At 39.9% G+C, this 22,095-nt stretch overlaps 1 protein-coding gene across 1 annotated transcript in view; it reads left to right on the top strand.

The window, feature by feature from the left end:
• The window catches only part of TNFSF11 (TNF superfamily member 11), a 38,323-nt gene extending 16,572 nt beyond the window's left edge, over positions 1 to 21,751 (top strand). Inside the window, exons 3-5 of the mRNA XM_045839208.1 lie at positions 15,359 to 15,404; positions 15,485 to 15,583; positions 20,529 to 21,751. Coding sequence (XP_045695164.1) covers positions 15,359 to 15,404; positions 15,485 to 15,583; positions 20,529 to 20,950 — 567 coding nt within the window. The 3' untranslated portion in view covers positions 20,951 to 21,751. The remainder of the gene's footprint in view (positions 1 to 15,358; positions 15,405 to 15,484; positions 15,584 to 20,528) is intronic.
• The last annotated feature ends 344 nt before the right edge of the window (positions 21,752 to 22,095 follow it).

Below are 22,095 nucleotides of genomic sequence, written 5' to 3'. Positions count from 1 at the left end.
AGTAGGCTATTATTAAGGTTTGGGGGGCTGGTTCCCCCAACCCCCCATTTTTAAGGGTCGCCTGTATTTCCTGGAGTCCGGAAGCCTCTGACCCTCCAAACACTTACTGGAAAATGAGGAATAAGACCAGAGAGTCATCATTTTTGAACAATTAAATCTTACTTGAAATTCTTCTTCTTATTTCCTTGAGGTCAGTACATACTTAACCTTGTCTCCTGCAGAATTCAAAATGTGAATGCAAATTATTCCCCGATAATAAGAACTTCATCCCCAAAGATTCACATGCTTTGATTCTCAATGAAATGTTCACTGTTATTGGTACAGACTATGCTACTGTAATGAAGAGACCCATCATTCAGTGAACTCAATAAAAGAAAGTGTTTTCTCTTGCATGCAGTAATCTAGAGGGGAGCAATATAGGGCTAATGGGAAGGCTTTTCCATCCTCAACAGTTCCCTTCCATCTCTGGAACCAAGCCCTTTCTTTATTTGTTGTCATTTCCAGACAGAGGAAAGGGAGGGAGGAAGAAAAACTGAGGGCAGTACCTGGGAATTGACACATCCTCACCTCTAGTAGTATCTTATTGGTGGAACTTATGCAGAAGACCATACTTTGGTGCCAGGAAGGCTGCACAATGTTGTCTCTAGCTGAGTGGCAATTTCCCAGTGAAGCCTGGGGAAGGGGATTTCCTATAGCTATTTGGAAAAAAGGAGAAAGTAGCTTTTAGGGGACAATGGGCAGTCTCTAGTATTCACTAAACCCTTTTTGGACAGAAAAATGAGGTCACTATGTGAGTAAGAGTTAATTAACTCTGTGAATATACAAATCCATGAAACATTTGAATGGTCAAGATTTTATTTTTTAAAGTTTAAAATAGTTTAGAAATATTTAACTTACAGGAAATAGAAATTTAAAAGTAAATTTAATACCATGTAACTTTTTGTAACATTCAAAAGTCTGTTTAGGAATATGCTTCTATAACCTTTGAATAAAACTTGATCATCATCTGCAGTTTTTAGCAGGTTTTGTGGATTCAAGAACATTAGCTTAAAACCAGAAATTTCATCAAAGTGTATTTTTTCTATATGTAAAGCTGATCCCTTTATAATTCCTATGTCAGTTATTACAAGAAGCTTATTTCCATTTTTAAACTAAAGTACATGGGGAATTAAATAGAATTTGAGTAGATCTTAGCTGCTTATGAAATGATAATCATTAGAGTTGTTATATAGACATTATTTCTTACTGCTTTTTAGTAAGTACATGCACACATCACCACCAAAATAAGGTGAAAAAAGTAAACGCCATTCATCATTCCTTTGCCTTTGTGTATAAGAGTATGTATCCCAAGAAAGTTTCTTGTAAACCCACAAGGAAACTTTGGGTTGGGGCACTGATATTCCCAAATCAAGATGTTAGTCATGCAGTGGTTTTCCAATGGGATTTCATCTCTGTTTGCCATAACAGTTTTGGGAACTGCAATTCAATCAATCCCAGTCATATCTAGCATTTATAAAAGCTGTCTTTATGGGAAAGCTGAGGTAAGACCCACAGAATTTTCCTATAACTTTAAGGGCATGTACTGCCTTTACCCACCCATGGGCTATTGGCTGTAATGTGCTCAACTCAGGGAAGATCTGGGACAAAAGTTAGGGTGGTTTGCAAGAGGGAAATAACCAGTGAGTGGAGTCATCAAAGGTGGGCTATCTTCATACTAGAAGTACTCCAGGATGGAAGAAAAGACATTCTGGATTGACATTTTTAAAGAAACAGAGATGGGAAAGGCCATGCCAGAAAGAGGAGTATCTGATTGCATGGCATGGAATCTTGGGTTCATATTTCAGAAGCAAACAGAACTGAGGGTCCTGGGTTGTGGAGGAGGGTGGTGAAACACAGACTGGACACTCCACTAGGAGTGGCTCATCCTATAGCCTGTGGAATTGGAGAGAAGGGTGCCCAAGGCAGTGTTTCCCATATCTGCTGATCCTAATCACCTGAGATCCTTGTTTAAATAAATAAATAAATAAATAAATAAATAAATAAATAAATAAATAAATAACTCACTCAATCCCGTATCTGTCACAAATATTCTGTTTTGGTAGTTCAGGACTAGGCTCTATGGTTTTGGAAATCCTCTCCTGGTAGGGCTGGTCTATCTTTACAGGGGCTTCATATAGTACCTGGCACTGAGACGGCGTGTAAGCATCGTAAGGGGTGAGAGGTAAGCATCGTAAGAGGTGAGAGCCGCTGGAGCACAGAGGAACCACTACTGAATGAAGTGACTGTGTTTGAGAAGTAGGATCAAGCCTGTGTGGTGTAAAAAGATGGGTCTGAGACATTGCAGAGAGCAGTCTGTATCTGAAATGAGCAGACAACAAATGGTTTGGTTGAACTTTTTTGAGGTTCAGGGTCCGGAAGAGTTTCACTCCCACATAGTTTCCTCATCACTAGGGTGCTACCCCATTCCTCAGTCTTTGTCCTTCAAGAACACTAGGTGGAGGTGGTGGTGGTAGTTGTAGTAGTCATAGCAGTGGCAGCAACAGTAGTAAAAAGAATAATATTATTATTATTATTTTTGTTTGACTGTAAGGCCCATATTCATCAGAAAGTTTTGGTGAGCTCCGAATCTCTTCTCCCCAGTACCTCTCATCTGACCTACCCTTCCCTGATGGGGATGACCACACCATCATCCCCGAAACCCTAAACTGGAAGCCAAAAGATGGTCTTACACTCTTACTCATCAACTCTTCACCCCATCCCCATCCTGTGAACTCTACCTTTTCACAAACCTTTAACTACTTCTCCCTATTCTGTATTACTACTGCTGTCTCCTCAATGTAGGTGTCACCACCATTTCTTGCCTAGGTCAGTGCAGTGACCACTCTGTCCATGGTTTCACAGCCTCTAGTACACTTATTTGTAGCTGAGAGACTTCTAAAATGCAAATCTGAACATGTCGTGTCCTTTGTTGCTTAAAAAATTCTTTGGTGAACGCTGGAGTCATCAGGCTAAGGTCTGAGCTGCTGAACTTGGGCCACAAAGTCCTGCGTGTTCCATGTTCCAGCCTTAGTCTCCAGACTCGCTGCCTGTGCCCCATCTCATCACCCTGCCTCTGCTTGTGCTTAGTGGCCGCACCAGCACAAAGTGCCAGCCCCTGCTGAACCTGGCTGTGCCCCCTCTGCCTCTCTGCTGTGATCCTGGGAACACAGCATCCTGAGCTCCCCACGGGACTCCTGGCCCTTGGCAGCCGTCACTCGACTTTATGGAATGGAATGGAAGGGTGAATGCATTATGGGTCTTTGCATGTGGTCCTTTTTATGCCATTCCAGGCCATTTTTTTTGTAATTAGTTTTCTAATTCTCTTTCAGAATTCAGTTCAGGCATTACTTCCAGAAGGAGGCCCACACTGATGCCTGGCTGCCCACCTTTGGGGTTAGGATCCCCTCCTGTGCATGCCCAGGGCTTCTTGTATTCACCCCTTCAATTATTCAGTTGTGCGATTCTAACATTGCTGGGGCTCACTCAGATGTGAGCTTTGCAAGGACGTGAACTGTGTGATGTGTAGTTTCTGTCCCCATTGGCAGGCACACAATAAGTGTTCAACAAAAGTTTAAAGAACCAACCAGTTTAATGAATAACTGAGTGATCTCTGCTCATCCCTACTTTTGTTGTCATCAAGTGGCTGGTTGTTTAATATTGTCAGAAGCTAGCCCAGAAAGATTTGTGAAGGGCTAGAAGTCATTCCCAAGCATGCTGTTTTTCCTGCTTCTTCAAGAGGGATGCTTCTTGCCTCTTTGGAGCATCCACATGTTAGGAACCTTGAGGTGGGACGCCCCTCACTGGCCACTCCGCCCCTTTTTTTCTGGGCCTCATTTGTCCACAGTGGCTGGCCTGGTACCTCTATTTCTCTTTAAGTCTCATCCTAGTGCCAGAAACACTTCTGGGAGGATGTGTGAGAATGAGCCTTCTTTAGAGGAGATGACGCTGTGTGAATGTCGACAGTTGTCCTCGTGTCGGGGCCATGGTAATGTTTCAAGTGGCAGAAAAACACAGAGACATGGCACACAGCAGGCCAACCGGGACGCCACACTGCAATCACTCTGCCAAGCCCTGACACCACACTTTTTAAACAAGTACCATAGCACAAGACATTTTAAAATTGGGCTGTTTATAGAGACTAACAGTGCTGTCTTAAGGCTGCTTTATGAAAATCCAAGGGGACCTTTAACTGTAGAAGAAAGCATCATCATTTAAACCATGAAGGTTAAACAATAAAAAGTAATGTTCTCTTCCCAGCATAGCCATCACACTGCCAGGAAAGCATCCCTCTGCTTTAGGAAACAAAAGCACTCTCTTTTTCAACCCCTTGGTGGGGAGACCATGTTATCTGTTTGCAAAGACACATCTTTTCCAATCAGCCAGCTTCTTCTGAGAGAAATGAGCCCCTGGGGACTGTGCTTGAGGTGCCAGGAGGAGATCAGTCCACACCACAGTGAAGTTCTTCCCTGAGAATTTTTAAGGCTGCCGAGGGGTGGTGGCAGGTGATTCAGGCAGGAGGTAAAGAGATTAGGAGGCTAAGAGGGGGTACTCGAATGTAAGGGAGGTAGTATGCTCATTAAGAAGGCTTTATATTCAGGACAATTTTTCAAATGAGTAATTCATATTAAGAAATAAATTATTTAGGGATCAAAATGTAAAGTTACCAATTTAAGTCCGAGATGGCTCTTACCTTCAGGATTATTGGAGCCTGTGCTATGTCTACCCTCTCCCTTCCCGCTTCCTGCTGGTGGCTCTCCACCCACCAGTGCCCCTCTCCCTGCAGTGGGGATGGTGAGGACCCCTCCCTGTGCCCCAGTCCTCCTGTCCTCTCCAGTCCTGGAAACCCGTAGGGCTCTGCTCCAGAGGGCCTGGGCTGAGACATAGGCTTCACTACACTGCTCATAATATATACGTAAGTGACAGATCACAATCTGATCTAAGTTTGCTTTGAGGTAGTTTTGAATGGTCACCATTGACTCTCCATATGGAACTGGGGGGGGTCTCCAGTTTCATCCAGGTGCATATGAAAAGTCCCTCCATGTTCTGTGCATTTGAAGGTTATTGCGAGCTTTAGAAGAGGAGGAAGGCAAGAGGCTAAGACATTGATTCTAATCCTGTCTCTGCACCAAACCTGGTGGGTATTCTTTCTGTGCCTTGTAAACAAGACTAGTATGGGAATAAAATCTTTACCACAAATGTGAACCACCTGAGGGAGCAGCTGTACACAAGTCTTCGTGAACTGGAGGGCAGGATGCTTCGGGGAAAACTGGCTGTGAGTAGTTCCACGTGACTGGAACCTCTGGCACCTGGGGGTATCCTTAGGGGTGGTAGGGTTTGGGGGTGCAGGGGAGGAATAACAGGAAATCCTGAAACAGTAAGTAGCCTAGGTGTGCAAGGCCTATTAAACAAAAACAAAACAAAACAAAATTAACTTTATTTTTAAAAGAGGGCGCTCATTAGGCCATTGCTAAAAAAGGCGGGGGGGGGGGGGGCAGGGGTTGGTACATGGAATCTAAACCACTAAGCAGCATGACTAGGTACGAAAAGCAACATGTCCATCCCTTTGGAGTTTGCAAAGACTTCTATACGTCAAGTAGCGAGAGGGGAGAAAGATATGAGTCATCTGCAAGAATTTACATTAGCTACAAGCAAAGGAGGGAGTAAGTGAAAGGGGGCAGCCCTGGGATAGGCGGAGTCTATAACGAGAAGTGTCTACTCTGGTGGATCGGCTGTGGGCTGCACCCAGAAAGTCCATAGGTAACAAGAAATGGAGGCTTCTGAAGTTGGGTGGTGCCTGACTCAGAAATCCATGGAAATAGTCACCTGGGAATTAATCTGAAGTTCCAACAGATATACAAGAATGTGAGCAGTCTTGTCTGAGCTGGTCCACAGCTATTAACAAGGCTAACTGTTCTGTCTCTTTTACTCTCTGGCCACTGTGATTTTAATTTAGAACATCTCAGAATTGTCTCCTTATCAGGCCTTACAACCCCTGTAAGGAATGTGAACTTGTTCCTGAAATGTGCAGGCAGCCCCTGAAGGGATTTCAGAAGAGAATGGACTTGCTCCCATGTGTACTCTCGGTGTGAGGAGAGCAGGAGACCGGGAAAGGAGGTAGAAGGCTGTTACCTTAATCCTAATGAGAAATGTGAAGCTTGAAGGAAAGCAGTGGTTGTCTGGCTGGAGAAGAGGGAATGAATTTCTGAGCTATATACAAGGTGGAAGTCTGTAGGACTTCTCTGCAGGAATAGGAAACTGACTATTCATTTTCAGAAAAAAAACACATATGTGGCATTCATGTGCTAACTCGGCTGATGAATACACTGTTCTTGTAACCGGGTTGGAGAAAAATTACTTGAAGGGTATCATTAAGATGTTAAAATAAATGCATTACATATGTTAACAAGTGTATGAACCCTGTATTATATCTGGCAAACGGGGTGTTAAATCCTTGTTCAACCAGCCAGATGTCCCTGCAGCTGCTGCCGGAATTGTGGAGGGAGGCAGCCACCTGAGACCCTGGGTAGGAGCTGGTGCCAATGGTTTCCGAAGCATCTGGCTGTACAAATTGCTTCTTCTATGCTCAGATTGACAGGTACCACACGGATCACACAGTTCATATCACAATGCACAGGTGGGATTTTTGGTCTGACAAAGCCAGACTGCACCAGTTTGACCTTTTCAGGGAATCTTTATGGCTGGGGGTGTCATCAGTGGGAGCTTAAATCTGTTTATACTTTTTTTTTTAAGACAAAGGAGGAAACAACCCACTGCAGTCAAACAAACTTAGGACCCACTTAATAACATCGCTTTTGAACTGAAATGTTATCAAAATCTTGTTTGGGGCAGTTATCCAGCTGAGTCTGCAAAGGCAGGCTTAGTTGCCATTTGCTGTAAATGTTGGAATTACCCTGACTAAGATTCCCATAACTGCTCAAAGGATTTAAAACTACTCATAGGTATTTTTATTCTTATATAGTATAACCTCTCCTAAGTGGCCCAGACTTATCAAGATTGAGCAAATTCTGGGGTGTCTTTCTACTCCTTATGTTTGGCCAAAGATCCTAAAACACGTAGAAAGATGAGCATTAGCCTGGTGGGCCCCAGCAGACTGAAGACAAGGTCTGTTCTCTTCATGTTTTCCCTGTCACGCCCCCGGGAATTGCACTTCTTGGATGTTGAGTTCAGGAAAAGTTGAAGAAAAGCAATGTTAGGTACCACAGTTACACAATCACATTCATCTGTGTACTTTCTTTCCTGGAGGATAAATTGTGAAATTCCAACATTTTTCTGTGCGTGAAATAAAAGAGGAATTTAAAAAAATCATTATCGTTTGTTTTCTGTCCAAATGTACTCTTGACAGCAAAGATGAAAAGGTAATGCAGTATAAATATAAAAATACCACAATGAGACGATTTTTTAAAACGTGAAATTTCCTCATCTCTATTGTTTTCCAGACTCTGGAGTGGGAACAGAAGACAGTTCCAAATCTGCAAAACCTAGCTGTGGCGCTTCGGGCTTGTCAATGTTGGACAGCGTCCACTAGGTGGCAGTATGTTAGAGGCTTTCATTTACCACTGAATTGGCAGAGATTTGGCTGCCAGCCAGTGGTTTAGTTTTCCTTTTTGTCCCGTTTTGAAGGGCGAAATGAAGTATCATAATTTAGGTGCAAATTATGTTTATCTAAAAATGCATAAATTCTCTGAAAAGCCTATTTGTTACAGTGTGACCATAAATAAGTTCAGTCATGCGAATTTTCTTAGTAACTTATAGGTAATGATCCTAAGTTGTCCTGGGTAGTTGATAAAACCCAGAGGCAATTATTTCTGTCCCTTGCATGTAACAGATGCTAAACATGTTGTATTCTGAGAAGACAGATTTCTGGTCTTCCTGGGGAACAGGACGTTGGGTTCTTTGTGGCTCTTAGCCAAGAGAAGATTGCAGGGAGGGCCTTCTGCCCCGCTTCCTCACCCTGGAGACTGTTTCTAGCTTCTGCTAGAAGCTGTTTGCTGGGAGTGTGTCAAAGCTATCTATACTTCTGTGCAAAACTGTGGGCATTCTGGTAGTGTAGACAATGTATAATTGCATTGGATGTTTATCCAGAGAGCTGTCTGATCAGTTTTTAAAAATTAATATACAACTGGATTTAAAATAAAACACTTTTAAAAAAGATCTTTTCATCTGAATAATTTGTTCAAAGGAAAAGAATTAGGATATTCTTTGTAGTGTTTCCCCAAATTAGGTAATCAGAATTTTCTGAATTTAAAGTAACCAGAAACAATATCTGAATAATAAGATTGGGGAATAAAGAACTCTGCAAATTTTAAAACACTTAAGTTAATGTGACAGAAGTATAGAACTAATGTGGAAGAAAATAAATGTTAATTCAAAGCTTAAAAAATAAATGGAATTGTCAGTTGGAGTGAATTTGGATACTCCTCCAGAAGGGTTTCCTACAATCTTGAAAATGAAAACATTAATTAGGAGGGAATTCAAGAAAGATCCATGCTTAGATGTACATAGCAAAGTGTCTGATTTTGAGAAAAATGACAAAACAGAGTGGCTTCTCTCTGTGGAGTGAACTTGGAGGTGGGATGCCCCTCCCTCATGCCCAGGATCTGCACAGCTTATTTTGGGGGTTTCGCCAGCCAGGCCCTGAGCATGGCTCAGCCAGGGCTGAGCCCACTGTTTTCAGAAGCCCCTGGGAGTTCTGAGACCATGTTCCCTGATGTGGAGTCTCTTTTCATCGGATCCCCACTCAAACTGTGCCTCCTTTCTGAGTTATTACTTTGGGGGGGGGAACCATGCTCTTCACAGGGGTAGGGAAGAAAAAAAAATATTTTTCCCCTCTACCCTCCTAGGCTCTCCAGCTGGAGCCCTGCAAATTAGACTGACAAAAGACAGATGAACAAGAGAAAAGTGTGCAAATGTACATGTTTTATGTGACATGGGAACTTTCCTAAGGAAATGAAGACCTGAAGAAACAGTTGACTGAATGCTTCAACTAGGTTTGATGAGGAGTGGAAGGGTGCGGGACAATGTGATGGGGCAGAGGGGCATGAGCTGAGGACAGGGAACTGGGGTAAACTTGGCAAGGCCTGTTCATTCTGATTTGTTTCAGCATCCTTTGGTCTTAAAGATAGGGATGTTTCTTTCCTCCAGGTTTGGAGAGCACATCTCTTACATGAGGGTCTTATGACCTGCTTCAGGGGAGAAGGAGGAGGTCAGGTAGTCCTTCCTGCACCTGCTATTTCTCAAATTTGTTCAGCTTTAAAGTATTCAATATGCCAGGTGCCATTTTGGGGAGTAGCATGTGCTGAACCACATCACTATCCACCGACACTTTTCTCTCAGCTTACAGGGGTATATTTGATGACTGTGTCTTAAAAAGGGTTATGGGCTTTTAGCTCTAGAAGAAGAGTCGAGTGGCACAGGGTCAATTCCCAGCTTTATAAAGTGTTTCTTATTGCCTCAATTTCCCAGTCTGAAAAATAAGGTTAATAATAGTTACCTAGCCTCTGATACTACTAAGTATCAAATATGACCATAGGAGGGAAAATCCTTTGTTGGCTATGAACGTAGGAGATTATTTAATTTTCAACAGGTGGAATAGATACGAAGTGTGAGGGTATAATGCATCTATGACTAAATAGAGATGTTACCAAACAACTGTCCACAGGAACACTCAATAGCAATGATGTTTCTCAGTACCTGCTACATATTAGAATCACCTGAGGGAGCTTCTTTTAAAAACTACCAAGTCAACCTCTAGTTGAGTTAGACTGGCTGAGTTTGGAGCCAGGGCACCCCAAAAGTGTAGTCTTAGAAGAAAGTTGTTTGTGGTTATTATCTATGCAGATTAATAATATCAATCTTAGAGTGCAAAAAATTTATGGGTGGGGTGGGAATACAAGAACAGATATTGAGAATTTTCTTTTTTGTAGTCTAAGGCTACAGACATAATATTTATCCCCTTTTTCTCATGGAAACTTCTCTGTATTGTTTCTGAGAGGAATTGTAATCTGTGGGTACACAATAACACATATGACGTGAAAGCAGCAGTACCTCATGAGTCTCTAGCTAGAGTTTTAATTCATCCTTGGTTATGCCACAGGTCTTTTTTTTCTTTAAGCACACATTGAAAGTGCTTCTGAATGGTGCTGCTTATTCAATTTTCCTGTAACAGAAAGGCTCTGTGACAGTTCTGGCCTAAGAACCACTGATTTAGTGGGCAGGAGACTTCCATTTCTGGGAGGGAGGGAAAAAACTTTTCCTGCCCACTCCATCAGTGACTTGAGCCTGTGCTTCGTTGGCCTAGGTCTCATGCTTCAAGAAAGTCCCAGAGTTGCCCATCCCCGATGTCTGTTGAGGCATGAGAGGGATTGCTGCTCCCAAATTGAGGCCCCAGGCCTGCAGCACCAGCTCACCTATTAGAAATGCAAATTCTCAGGCCTCACCCCAGATCAGAAACTATTTCAACATGACCTCTGAGAGACTGTGAAGAATGCTGAAGTCTAAAAACCACTGAGCTAGCACAAAGCCTCTTTCCTTGTTTTTCTCAGTAATGTGTGTTTTTCTCAGTAGAAAAGCATGAAACAGGAATTTGTAGGCATATGTCATACTTGACTTTGCTTCCTTTTCCTCTCCTCCTTCTTCCCTCTGATGATGTGGCAGAGCCAAGCTAGAGGGAAAATGAGGGGCAGAAAATCTCTGAATTACTCTCCCATGAAGGTTCCTGTTCCAACTTTTTAAGAGATAATAATCAGGTAAACATATATTACATATATAAATATATAGATATATTATAAATATATATATAGAATATATAGAATATATAAATATATTAATATATTCTATATATTTATATATCCATTATAAATGTATAAGGAAACACATGTGTGTGTGTATATACATGTTTATATTTTACATACATACATTAAATTTATAGAGTTACATTGTGCATATATAAATCTCTGTTGTAAATGAAGGAGAGACCAAACCAGGAAACTCCAGAAACCAGGATACCATTGGGAATCCAAAATTTACGAGTGAGACTTAGGAGATAGGAGGTCAGCAGGGGAAAGAAAAAAAAGCCGGCTGGTGTGGGGAGAAGAACAATGCCTGGTAAGGGCCACTGCCTTACACAACTCAAAGGGGCAGCATTTGCCTAGACTTTCCTGTAAATGGTGCTCGAGAGAGCGGTGTGGTGCAGTGCCATGGGTCAAAGCAAGGGCAGGAGGTGGCCCTGGATGAGCCTCTAAGGTTTCTTTCTAAAAGTCAGTCACACTGTGATTTCCTTAGGATTTTTGAATAGGTAAATAAAGGCAGCTGTGCTGTCTCCCCCAAGGGTCTTTACAAATGCAACAGATTCTCATCTATCTCGGGGCTTCTAGAGGTAGAGAAAAGAGTCAGTGTTGTCTCATTTCTAGAATCCTTCTAACTGTTAACATTTGAAGTTGTGTCACTGCATCTCTGTCTGACTGTGTCTATCTACCATCTTCTTCAAAGCAATTACTTTCAGACACTCAAAGAACTTAAACTATATGGTCTATCTTTTAAACATCATGGATGAGGGATGGTTAATTAGTATGTGTGGTCATCCCTATGATAGAAATTAGGAGTCTCTCCAGAGCTAATCTAGTATTTAGAAATATGAATTTACAGACACTGCTAAGTGCCTACATGCATTTTCTCATTGAATCTTCACAATCACCAGTGACAATAGAGTTGCTATTAACATCCTCAACATAAATAGGTGGCTGAGCAAGGATTTGAACCAAGGTCAAAGCCCAAAGTGTTGTTTACTCCACCTATTTAATGGTAGCTAAGATCTTTTGTTTTTAGGAAGGCAAAATATCTTTATTTTTATGGTATCCTTCTCTGGATTCAGTGCTAGGAAAATACAAGTGATAAAAGCTTGCCATTACTTGCAATTTACTTTATTCCTCATAGCCAATAAAAAAGATTTCTTTCTTCTTTATTTTGCTATTTTTTAAAAATTAATCTTTATTGTACTTTTTCCCATTACTATTTAGTCCCTTATACACCTCCCTTTTCCCCAACAATCACCACACTGTTGTCCATGTCTGAGTCCTTTTTCCTTTTTTCTCCATCCCTCCATCTTCTAACCACCCCCACCCCCACTACTAGCTTTCATCTGCTCTCTATCTATGGGTCTATCTCTGTTTTGCTTGTTAGTTCTGTTTGTTCATTAGATTTCACATACGAGTGAAATCATATAGTATTTGTCTTTCTCTGACTGGCTTATTTCAGTTAGCATAATGTTCTCCAGGTCTATCCATACTGTTGCAAATGGCAAAATTTTCTTCTTTATGGCCAAGTAGAATTCCATCCTGTAAATGTCCCATGGCTCTTTTATCCACTCATCTACTGATGGACACTTGGGCTGCTTCCACATCTTGGAGATTGTAAATAATGCTGTATGAACATAGGATGCTTATGTTTTTCTGAATTAATGTTTCAGGTCCTTCAGATATATTCCCAGAAGTGGGATCACTGGCTCAAAAGGCAAATCCAGTTTTAATTTTTTGAGGTATCTCCACACTGCTTTCCACAGTGGCTATACCAGCCTGCATTCACACCAGCAGTGCAAAAGGATTCCGCTTTCTCCACATCCTCACCAGCACTTGTTTTTTGTTGTTTTATTGATGATAGCAATTCTGACAGGTATGAGACTGTATCTCATTGTGGTTTTAATTTGTATTTCTCTGATTAGTGACATTGAACATCTTTTCATATGTCTATTGGCCATTTATATGTCCTCTTTGGAGAAGTGTCTATTCAGATCCTTTTCCCATTTTTTAATTGGGTTGTTTGTTTTTTTGGTGTTGAGTTTTGTAAGTACTTTGTAAGTTTTGGATGTTAACCCCTTATCAGATGTATCGGCGAATACATTCTTCCATTCTCTGGGTTTATTTTGTTGATGTTTTCCTTTGCCATGCAAAAACTTTTGGTTTGATGTAGTCCCATTTGTTTATCTTTTCTTTTTGTTTCCCTTGCCTGGAATGATCTAGCCAATAAAAAATTGCTATGAACAATGGCAAAGATTTTGCTGCCTATGTTTTCTTCTAAGATTTTTATGGTTTCAGGTCTAATACTTAAGTCTTTGATCCTTTTTAAATTTATTTTTGCATGTGGTGTAAGAAGGTGATCTAATTTCATTTTTCTATATGTATCTGTCCAATTTTCCCAACACCATTTACTGAATAAACTATCTTTAGCCCATGGTATGTGCTTGCTTCCTCTGTTGAATATTAATTGGCTATACAGCTGTGGGTTTTTTTCTGGGCTGTCTGTTCTGTTCCACTGATCTATGTGTCTGTTTTTATGCCAGTACCAGGCTGTTTTGAATACTGTGGCCTTGTAGTACAGTTTGATATTAGGTAGTGTGATTCTTCCAACTTTGTTTTTTTCTTTAAGATTTTATTTATTTATTTTTAGAGAGGGAAGGAGAGAGAGGGAAAGAGAGAGAGAGAAACATCAATGTACAGTTGCTGGGGGCCATGGCCTGCAACCTACGCATGTGCCTTGACTGGGAATCGAACCTGCGATGCCTGGTTCGCAGCCCGCGCTCAATCCACTGAGCTACTCCAGCCAGGGCCCAGCTTTGTTCTTCTTTCTCAGGATTGTTGTTGCTATGCAGGACATTTTGTGGTTCTATTTAAATTTTTGAAATATTTGTTCTGGTTCTGTGAAATATGTCATTGGAATCTTGACAGGAATTGTGTTGAATCTATAGGTTTCTTTGGGTAGTATGGACATTTCAATCATCTTAATTCTTCTTAGCCATGCACACAGCATGTGCTTCCATTTATTTGTGTCTTCTTCAATTTTTTTCTTCAGTGTCTTATAATTTTCCATGTACAGGTCTTTTATATCCTTGGTTAAACTAATTCCTAAGTATTTTATTCTTTTGGAAGCAATTGTGAATGGGATTGTTTCTTTTTTTTTTTATAGTACACAGTCTTACTTACTGTATCTTTTTTTTAGACTTTTATTTTATTTATTTTTAGAGAAGGAAGGGAGGGAGAAAGAGAGAAAGAGAGAAACATCATTGTGCGGTTGCTGAGGGCCATGGCCTGCAACCCAGGCATGTGCCCTGGCTGGGAATCGAACCTGCGATGCTTTGGTTTGCAGCCCGTGCTCAATCCACTGAGCTATGCCAGCCAGGGCTGGATTGTTTCTTAATTTTCCTTTCTGTTAGTTTGTTATTGGCATATAAAAGTGCAGCTTTTTTCTGGATATTAATTTTGTATCCTGCTGCTTTGCTGAATTCATTTATCAGTTCTAGTAGTTTCTTAGTGGAATCTTTGGGGTTCTGTATGTACAGTATCATGTCATCTGCAATAAAGACAGTTTTACTTCTACTTTCTGATTTGGATTCCTTTTATTTTTTCTTGTCTGATTTCTGTGGCTAGGATTTCCAGTAGTATGTTGAATAAGAGAGGTGAAAGTGGATATATCTGTCTTATTCCTGATCTTAAGGGGAACACTTGTAGTTTTTGCTCATTAAGTATGATGCTGTCAGTGAGTCTGCCATATATGGCCTTTATTATGTTTAGATTTGTTCCCTCTATTCCCACATTGCTGAGAGTTTTGATAAGTGGTGCTGGATATGATTCAGATGTGCACGCTTTCACTTGTTGGATCCTCCATTTGCAGGGTTCAATTAAGATACACAATTACCTACTCTCTTTACATACTTGTGCTCTTTCTTTTTCTGACTCATGCTTCTAAACCCCTGTTTACAGCAATATTTTAAGCTAATTATTGGTAGTCTAAAAGCTCTTAGACTTCCATGTAGTGCCTTAAACAAACTATGGCTTTTTAAAGTAAAAACTAACCACTGGGAGCAAGGTACCTCTCTCTTTCCTGTAGTGTCATAACACACATTTACTAATGAAATAGACATAAAAAGAGCCTCTGTAAAGATTCAAGAGTGTCCTGTGTTCTGTGGTAATTGTCATTTTCCTAGATAACTTTATCTCCATATGTGTACCTGCTACAAATTTTTAATTATGTTCAATTATTCTGTGTTTCATAATTTACCTTGTCTTTTTTTCCTTTTATTGTCTGAAGTATTTTGATAGACAGTATTTTGTTAGACAGTATACTTTTTAAGCACATCAACATTTTTCTTTGAGGTGAACTTCCAGATATCAAATAGCTGTCTGGAACATCAAAAACTTTTACTCCCTATGATTATACTTTCAGCATATTTTAAAGGAAAGAGAATTATTCATGGTATGTCCAACAGTCTTGAATTCTTGTATAAATAGATTTTTTCTTTTTATTTTAGGAATTACAGCATATTGTTAGATCTCAACACATCCGAGCAGAAAAACGTAAGTATGGCTCTGTATGAATATCTGAAATCTCATAAGGTCACTACTCTTGGGGCTAACATGGTTTCTCTCATATCCAGCTACAGTGGAAGGTTCATGGTTAGATCTGGCCAGGAGGAGCAAGCCTGATACTCAACCTTATGCTCATCTTACTATTAATGCCAGTGACATCCCATCAGGTAAGTTGCACTTGTCTCCAGCTTAAAAAATATTTCAAGAGTCATTTATCAGCCCAATTTGATTACTCAGAACTATTATTAGCCTGTTACCAAATTTCTGAGAACACTTAACTTCTTGATCAGAGAAAAGATTATTTAGTCTTCACTGTTTAGTGAAGACTAAATGATTCTCAGTCATGCCAGAATGGACATCACCACTATATTCATTTTCAGATCATCAGAATACGTTTATTTTAAATGATTGCCAATTGAGATTGCATAACTGGAAAAAACAATCCCTTATTATGCTCATCTATATTTACCCAAGCTAAAGGTGACACATCCCCACTGATGACCTGGGACATGCATGAAGTCATCCAGGTAGTCATATACTCAACCATCTCCTGCAGAGTTCTAGGTATGGGCTCGACAGAGTGATATTTAAGAGGCAATATTTCCCTAGAAAATGAAACATACTCCTCTTTCAGTGAACAGAGGTCTGATGATGTTTTGGAAATGAGGAAGCCCAGAGCTCTGTGGCATCATGTACCTAAATGCCCCAGCCATTTCCTCATATAATCCTCTCTGCTTACTTTTGGGATATTGGAGCATCAAAAAGATCACAAAGAACACTATGATAGAGTGACAATTGAGCATTTATTGCTATTATTATTATTATTATTATTATGCCATTTATTTGATACACACTATGTATATCAGGCATTTTATTCTATATTCATTATCTCTAATCCTTGCTACAACCCTGCAAGGTAGTGATTATCATTGAGATTTTGCAGACAGGGAAACTGAGGTCCATGTAGTTTACTTGCTCAAGGTCACAGTGGTAGCAGGATTAGAAGTTAAATTCCACTCTAGTTGATTCCCAAGTTTATGCTTTTTATGTTATAGGTTATTATCTAATTACCTTGTGGCCAATTGGATTTGTCAGAGGGAAATAAATTTCAAGCTCTTATGTCCCTCTTTTTTCTGTGAAAAGTAGATTGATGCAGTTTTATTAGGCAGGGACTCTAAGTCTGACTGACTAGTTTGTGGCCCCACTGTGCTATTTACTGGCTGTGTGATTTTGTGCAAGTTATTGGAATCATTTCTACCTCAGTTTCTTCACTGGGATGGTGATAGTATCTACCTCATGGTAGCTAGGAAGATTTAATGAGGTAATGCACTAACATTCCTACGTGGAAACTGACATTTAGTAAGTGCCCAGGGAGCACAATTTGTTATTATTATTTGAGTTTAATTAAATAATTATACATATTCTGTTTTGTTCTAAAAATTATTTAAGGCAGATATTTATTGGAATTAAAAAAATCCAGGTTTTAGTAAACAATTTTGAAACCACTATCATTATAACATGAACTATGAAGTGATTTTTCCTGACTGCAGACATAGAAAGTGAGAAACTGACTCTTTAGATTTCAGAAGATTTTTCTAAACTATTCATTCTGTTACAGGTGCTTGCTTCATAAACAAATTTTCTCTGTGTATGCATGTATGTGCCTTATGGTGGAGCTACACTAATTTTCTGAGTATAAAACTATTTGCATGTTAGCAAAGGCAATCAAATGTATATGGATGTATCAGCTGTGTGTGCTATGAATGTACTCTGCATCTATCTCTTCAGTTCATTTTATAGGGTATATGATAAATATTGCATTAGACTGTGTGCCAAAGACTGTTTGGCAATAACAGGCATGTTTTACTTTCAAAGCTCTCTCTCCAGGCACCTAGCATCAAATCATTGCCAAAAAACAAGGCAAAATTTCTGGTTATTTTCCAATGGTTATTGAGTTTGAGACTGAGTGAAATATGGTAGTGTATGCTTCTCTTTAAGAAAATAGAATTTCCTCCTCTGGCTGAACCAACAGCCCTTTGAGTCCAATTTATCTTTATCTCCCAGTTTTGGCCAGTACTAGATATTTCAGAGGAAGATGGCTTTAATTTTGCATGTTCACTTTGGGCCTCTGCTTAATACTTAATTACACATAAGAAAAATCAGAATCTTCCTTCTATTGACTGTTAGCTTGTGGATTGGCAACACTTTTTGAATGAAATGCACTGAAAAGTGTTTTGTGAGGTCAGAATATGTGGCTTTCTTTATGGGGATCCTCAGGCTAAAAATTTGTAGAGGCCCCTTCTCCAACCTAACATCTGTGACCATAGGACTGGGGAACTGGGATGAGAGGTCATCAGCATGCCTCATCACTGATGTAAACCCAAATTTGCTATGAGAGGCCCTTCAGCGTGACTGAGGCATTATCTTTCATCTTGTCTCCCACTGTTGTCTGTTCAGGAGTCATCCTTTCACCTCTGTGCACTGTGTGTATTCCATCCTTCACTCGAACAGTTTGCCTCACTGACAATACTCTGTCTTTTCTCAGCCCACCTAAGTTTTATCCAAGTCTTCTGTGTGCTCTGGCTCCTTTGTTTCTTCCCTTGGCTGACCTCTCCTGATTGCTGTTAATTTCTGGAGCTTTCACTGTCAATTGCTTCAATTGAACTTCACCATGGGCTATGTGACATGCAGAAACAAAAATGTTATATTTTCATTTTATATGCCCAGTTCTAGTTTTCTCCACTGCTGGTGATTACTGCCATGAGGGTATACCTCTTAATAGAATTCTCAATTATGGGCAAGTGGAATGCCCATAGAAAGTACATCATTTATTGAATGGTTGATCAACTAAATTGATCAGTGAGTGGATAAATGAGTGAATAAAAACAGAGATGTGTTTCATAGGAAATGACACTCCTTCCAACTGACTTTAGCTGACAGTAGGTGTGGTGTGTAGTCAAGGGTCCCATCTTCTCCCCTCTCCAGTTCATGTTCCTTTCTTCCCTTGCAAGGCCATATCTCTGAGTGCTTGGTTTAACATTAGTGGACTCATCCCATTGAGGGGGCAGACTTCACCTTTGCCATTCTGCTTCTCTCTAACAGCTGTCATAGGAGATAAACTATAAGACAAATGATTGTGTAAGAATTGAATTCAGGAGAAGGGTGAGAAGGAAAGAAACATGATAATTTGAGGTGGAAAACATCTTTAATCTTGTTAGCTTTGCCAAGGGATTGTGTAGCTATTTATCAGTCTGGCAAAATTACTTTACTGGTACTTATGAGGATGTGATGAATAGTCTTGTAGTCGCACCTGGACCCACTTGGGTCTATGGGATAGCATTTACATTTGGAATGTTTGAATCTGGGATGACCTGAGGTAGGACTTCTAGTAAAAAAGGGTATGTGTTGTTGTGGGTCCTGGAGGCAGCAGAGCCTGTAAAATCTTCTCAGGCTCATTCTGGCACCCTCCCATAGATGATATGTGGATTTTAGTAAATATAATATCCTACAGGCCTTCACTTCACAGGCTTAAACGTGGGTTGCCCCACTGTAGCTTGGCCTCCGCACATTTTTTTTTCATTTTCCCAACCACCTGGTTGGTTGTCAGAACAGCCTGGTTCTGAGGTCTCCAGACCATATTCCAGGCTACCTAGTGGTCCTCCAGAAACAGTGGAGCATTCTCCTTTTTGTGGCCCTCTAGAGAAAGCTGCAGGTGTTCAAGGCTCTCCAGGATTCAGACTAGTCTGGGAAGATAGCCAGTATGGGTCATTGATGCTGCAAGGATCTCCCAAAATCCCACTGTAACCAGAGGGTTGCCAACTCTGATGGATCCATGGAATCTACTTTAAGCCTAAGACCCATCATGGGCTTATTTGTTTCTTTGTGGGTGGCAGGCAGCCATGAACTTCTCTTTAGCTGCCTTGGCTGCAGAGGCTAACCCAACCCCAGTCTTATACTGCTCAGCTCTGTTTTGCCTTATTGAAATCTTAACAGATGCCAACCTTAGTTTAGCATATGTATTTATAAGGTCTTTTGGAGGACAAATGTGTTTTTGTACTTTCAATAGCTTAACAACTCCCCCCCCCCAACTAGTTGATACCTTGTTGAACAATAGGTGTCCCCATAAACACAAATGATTGATTAATTTGGTATAGAGGTATTGACAACTTTTAACCTAACACAATACACTAAAGACCTAAGCTGTTAAAAACATTGGACACACTGCTGATTTAGAAGATTCTTTAGAAATTTTCAGTGCTCCAGAACAGCAACATGAGGATGGTTGTCTCCACATTTCAGGTAGGAAGGGGCTAAAAAGGAATTCTGGTCCATCAGGAGGGTTTCTGTGACACTTTGGTCATGAAGGATCCTGTGAAGTTGTGAAGCTGGGAGTGCAATGGCAGGAATGTTTTCTTCTTGAACTCCCCTGGGAGCATCTTTTCAGTCATGCGAGCCTGGGAGGCATTTGGATTGTTGGAGGAGGGGAAAATCAGCAATGAGAATAGAGTTTTAGGAATTTGACTTTTTGGTCAAAGTTACTGTGATCCAGACTTTCACCTCCTTCTACATACCATTTCCATGAATTGAAAGAGAAGGTGGAATCTGTGAAGCAGGAAAGTTCTCTACCTTTCCTTATTTTCTGCATCCTTTCTCAACTGCCTTCGGCTTGTTCTCTTTCTTCAACCTTGAATGACTTTGTGCTTCTGTGAGCTGAGTTCTATTTCTCCTTTGAGTTCTCAGGCTCAGTAGCAACTCAACAAAGTTGTTCTTGATTGCTCTAGGGGGCCATCTCTCCTTCTTTCAAATTCCCATAGCAATTAGCTGCACCTTTCCTATCGGGGTTGCATGACTGACTTCCTACCTGAACACATACCATATTTATCCCTGGTGTACTTGTAGGCTCCTGAAAGGTAGGAAAAGTGAGTGCCTACCAGAGAGCACAAGTACATCTTAATGTATTTCTCCCCTTTTAGAAAATAAATTGTGAAAAGTTATTTTCCTGTTGGAACAATGTCTATTATGCTATGTTTCTTTTCCAACCTCATAGGATTGTGAGGATGTCCTTGTCATTGAAGAGGTGGATTTTAAATTATGTGCCTCTCCTCTCCTCAGGTTCCCACAAAGTAAGGTTGTCCTCCTGGTACCATGATCGAGGTTGGGCCAAGATCTCCAACATGACTTTAAGCAATGGAAAACTAATAGTCAACCAAGATGGCTTTTATTATCTGTATGCCAACATTTGCTTTCGACATCATGAAACTTTGGGAGACCTTGATACGGAGTATCTTCAGCTGATGGTGTATGTCACTAAAGCCAGCATCAAAATCCCAAGTTCTCATATCCTGATGAAAGGAGGAAGCACCAAATACTGGTCAGGGAATTCTGAATTCCATTTTTACTCCATAAATGTTGGAGGGTTTTTTAAGTTTCGGTCTGGTGAGGAAATAAGTGTTGAGGTATCTAACCCTTCACTACTGGATCCAGATCAAGATGCAACGTACTTTGGGGCTTTTAAAGTACGAGATTTAGATTGACCATTATATTGTGGAGCATTATCATATATTTCTTAGGATGTATGGAAACTATTCTTTTAAACAACCCAAGAAAGATGTATATAGGTGTGTAAAACTACTAAGAGGTATGACCACATGGTATAAGAGGACTATATCTAAGTTTTTGATGCTGTAGAGAACATGTGTATTTACAGCCAAAGGAAGATGTTGGACTTAAGGTGTGTTACAGTCTGAAGGGCCTTCTTACACAGTGGTTTTTTAATTTTCTAATGAATTCCCAGAATTCAACCAGATTGAAGCAATTATGGAAAACTGCATTTAGGCCATGAGAGGAGTTAATCTTCTGGATCTAGCCCTTAGTTATGGCGACTGTGCAGCTGAAGTAGAGAATATGTTTGTTATGTAATTGCAAATGGATGCCCATCTGAAGGGTTATGTTCTTTTGAATTGTTACATCATGCTGGAACCTGCAAATAAATACTTTTTTCTAGTGAGGAGAGAGAATATATGTATTTTTATATAATATCTAAAGTTATATTTCAGATGTAATGATTTCTGTGCAAAATATTGTAAATTATATTTGTGCTATAGTATTTGATTCAAAATATTTAAAAATGTCTTACTGTTGACATATTTAATGTTTTAAATGTACAGACATATTTAACTGGTGCACTTTGTAAATCCCCTAGGGGAAACTTGCAGCTAAGGGAAATAATGCTGTTTGTTAATATCAACTGTATTATATTTCTTCATTCTTTTTAACTTAATAGATTTTTCAGACTTGTCAAATCTGTGCAAAAAAATTAAAATGGATGTCTTGAATAATAAACTGGATGTTCGCCACCAGGTGGCTTTCAAATTTAGAAGCTAATTGACTTTAGAAAGCTGACATTGCCAAAAAAGATACATAATGGATGACTGGAATCTGTCAACAGTATTCATATAATTATTGAACAGGTTGTTTTTCTACAAGTGCTGAAAATTATAAATTTTGTTTTTATATTAAATGGAAAAGTTATCAGTGACTTATCAGCAAAAGAATCCCATTTTTTAATTTAGTGGAAGTTATTTTATACTGTACAATAAAAATGTTGCCTTTGAATGTTAAAACATTTTTTGGTACAAAAATAAATTTATAAGAAAATCTGCCTTGTGATTTTGTGCTT

This window comes from Phyllostomus hastatus, unplaced genomic scaffold, assembly GCF_019186645.2.
Source record: "Phyllostomus hastatus isolate PE091 unplaced genomic scaffold, TTU_PhHast_1.1 phas_contig_29, whole genome shotgun sequence".
In the NCBI taxonomy this organism is placed as follows: Eukaryota; Metazoa; Chordata; class Mammalia; order Chiroptera; family Phyllostomidae; genus Phyllostomus; species Phyllostomus hastatus.
This window is presented reverse-complemented; position numbering and strand designations above follow the sequence as displayed.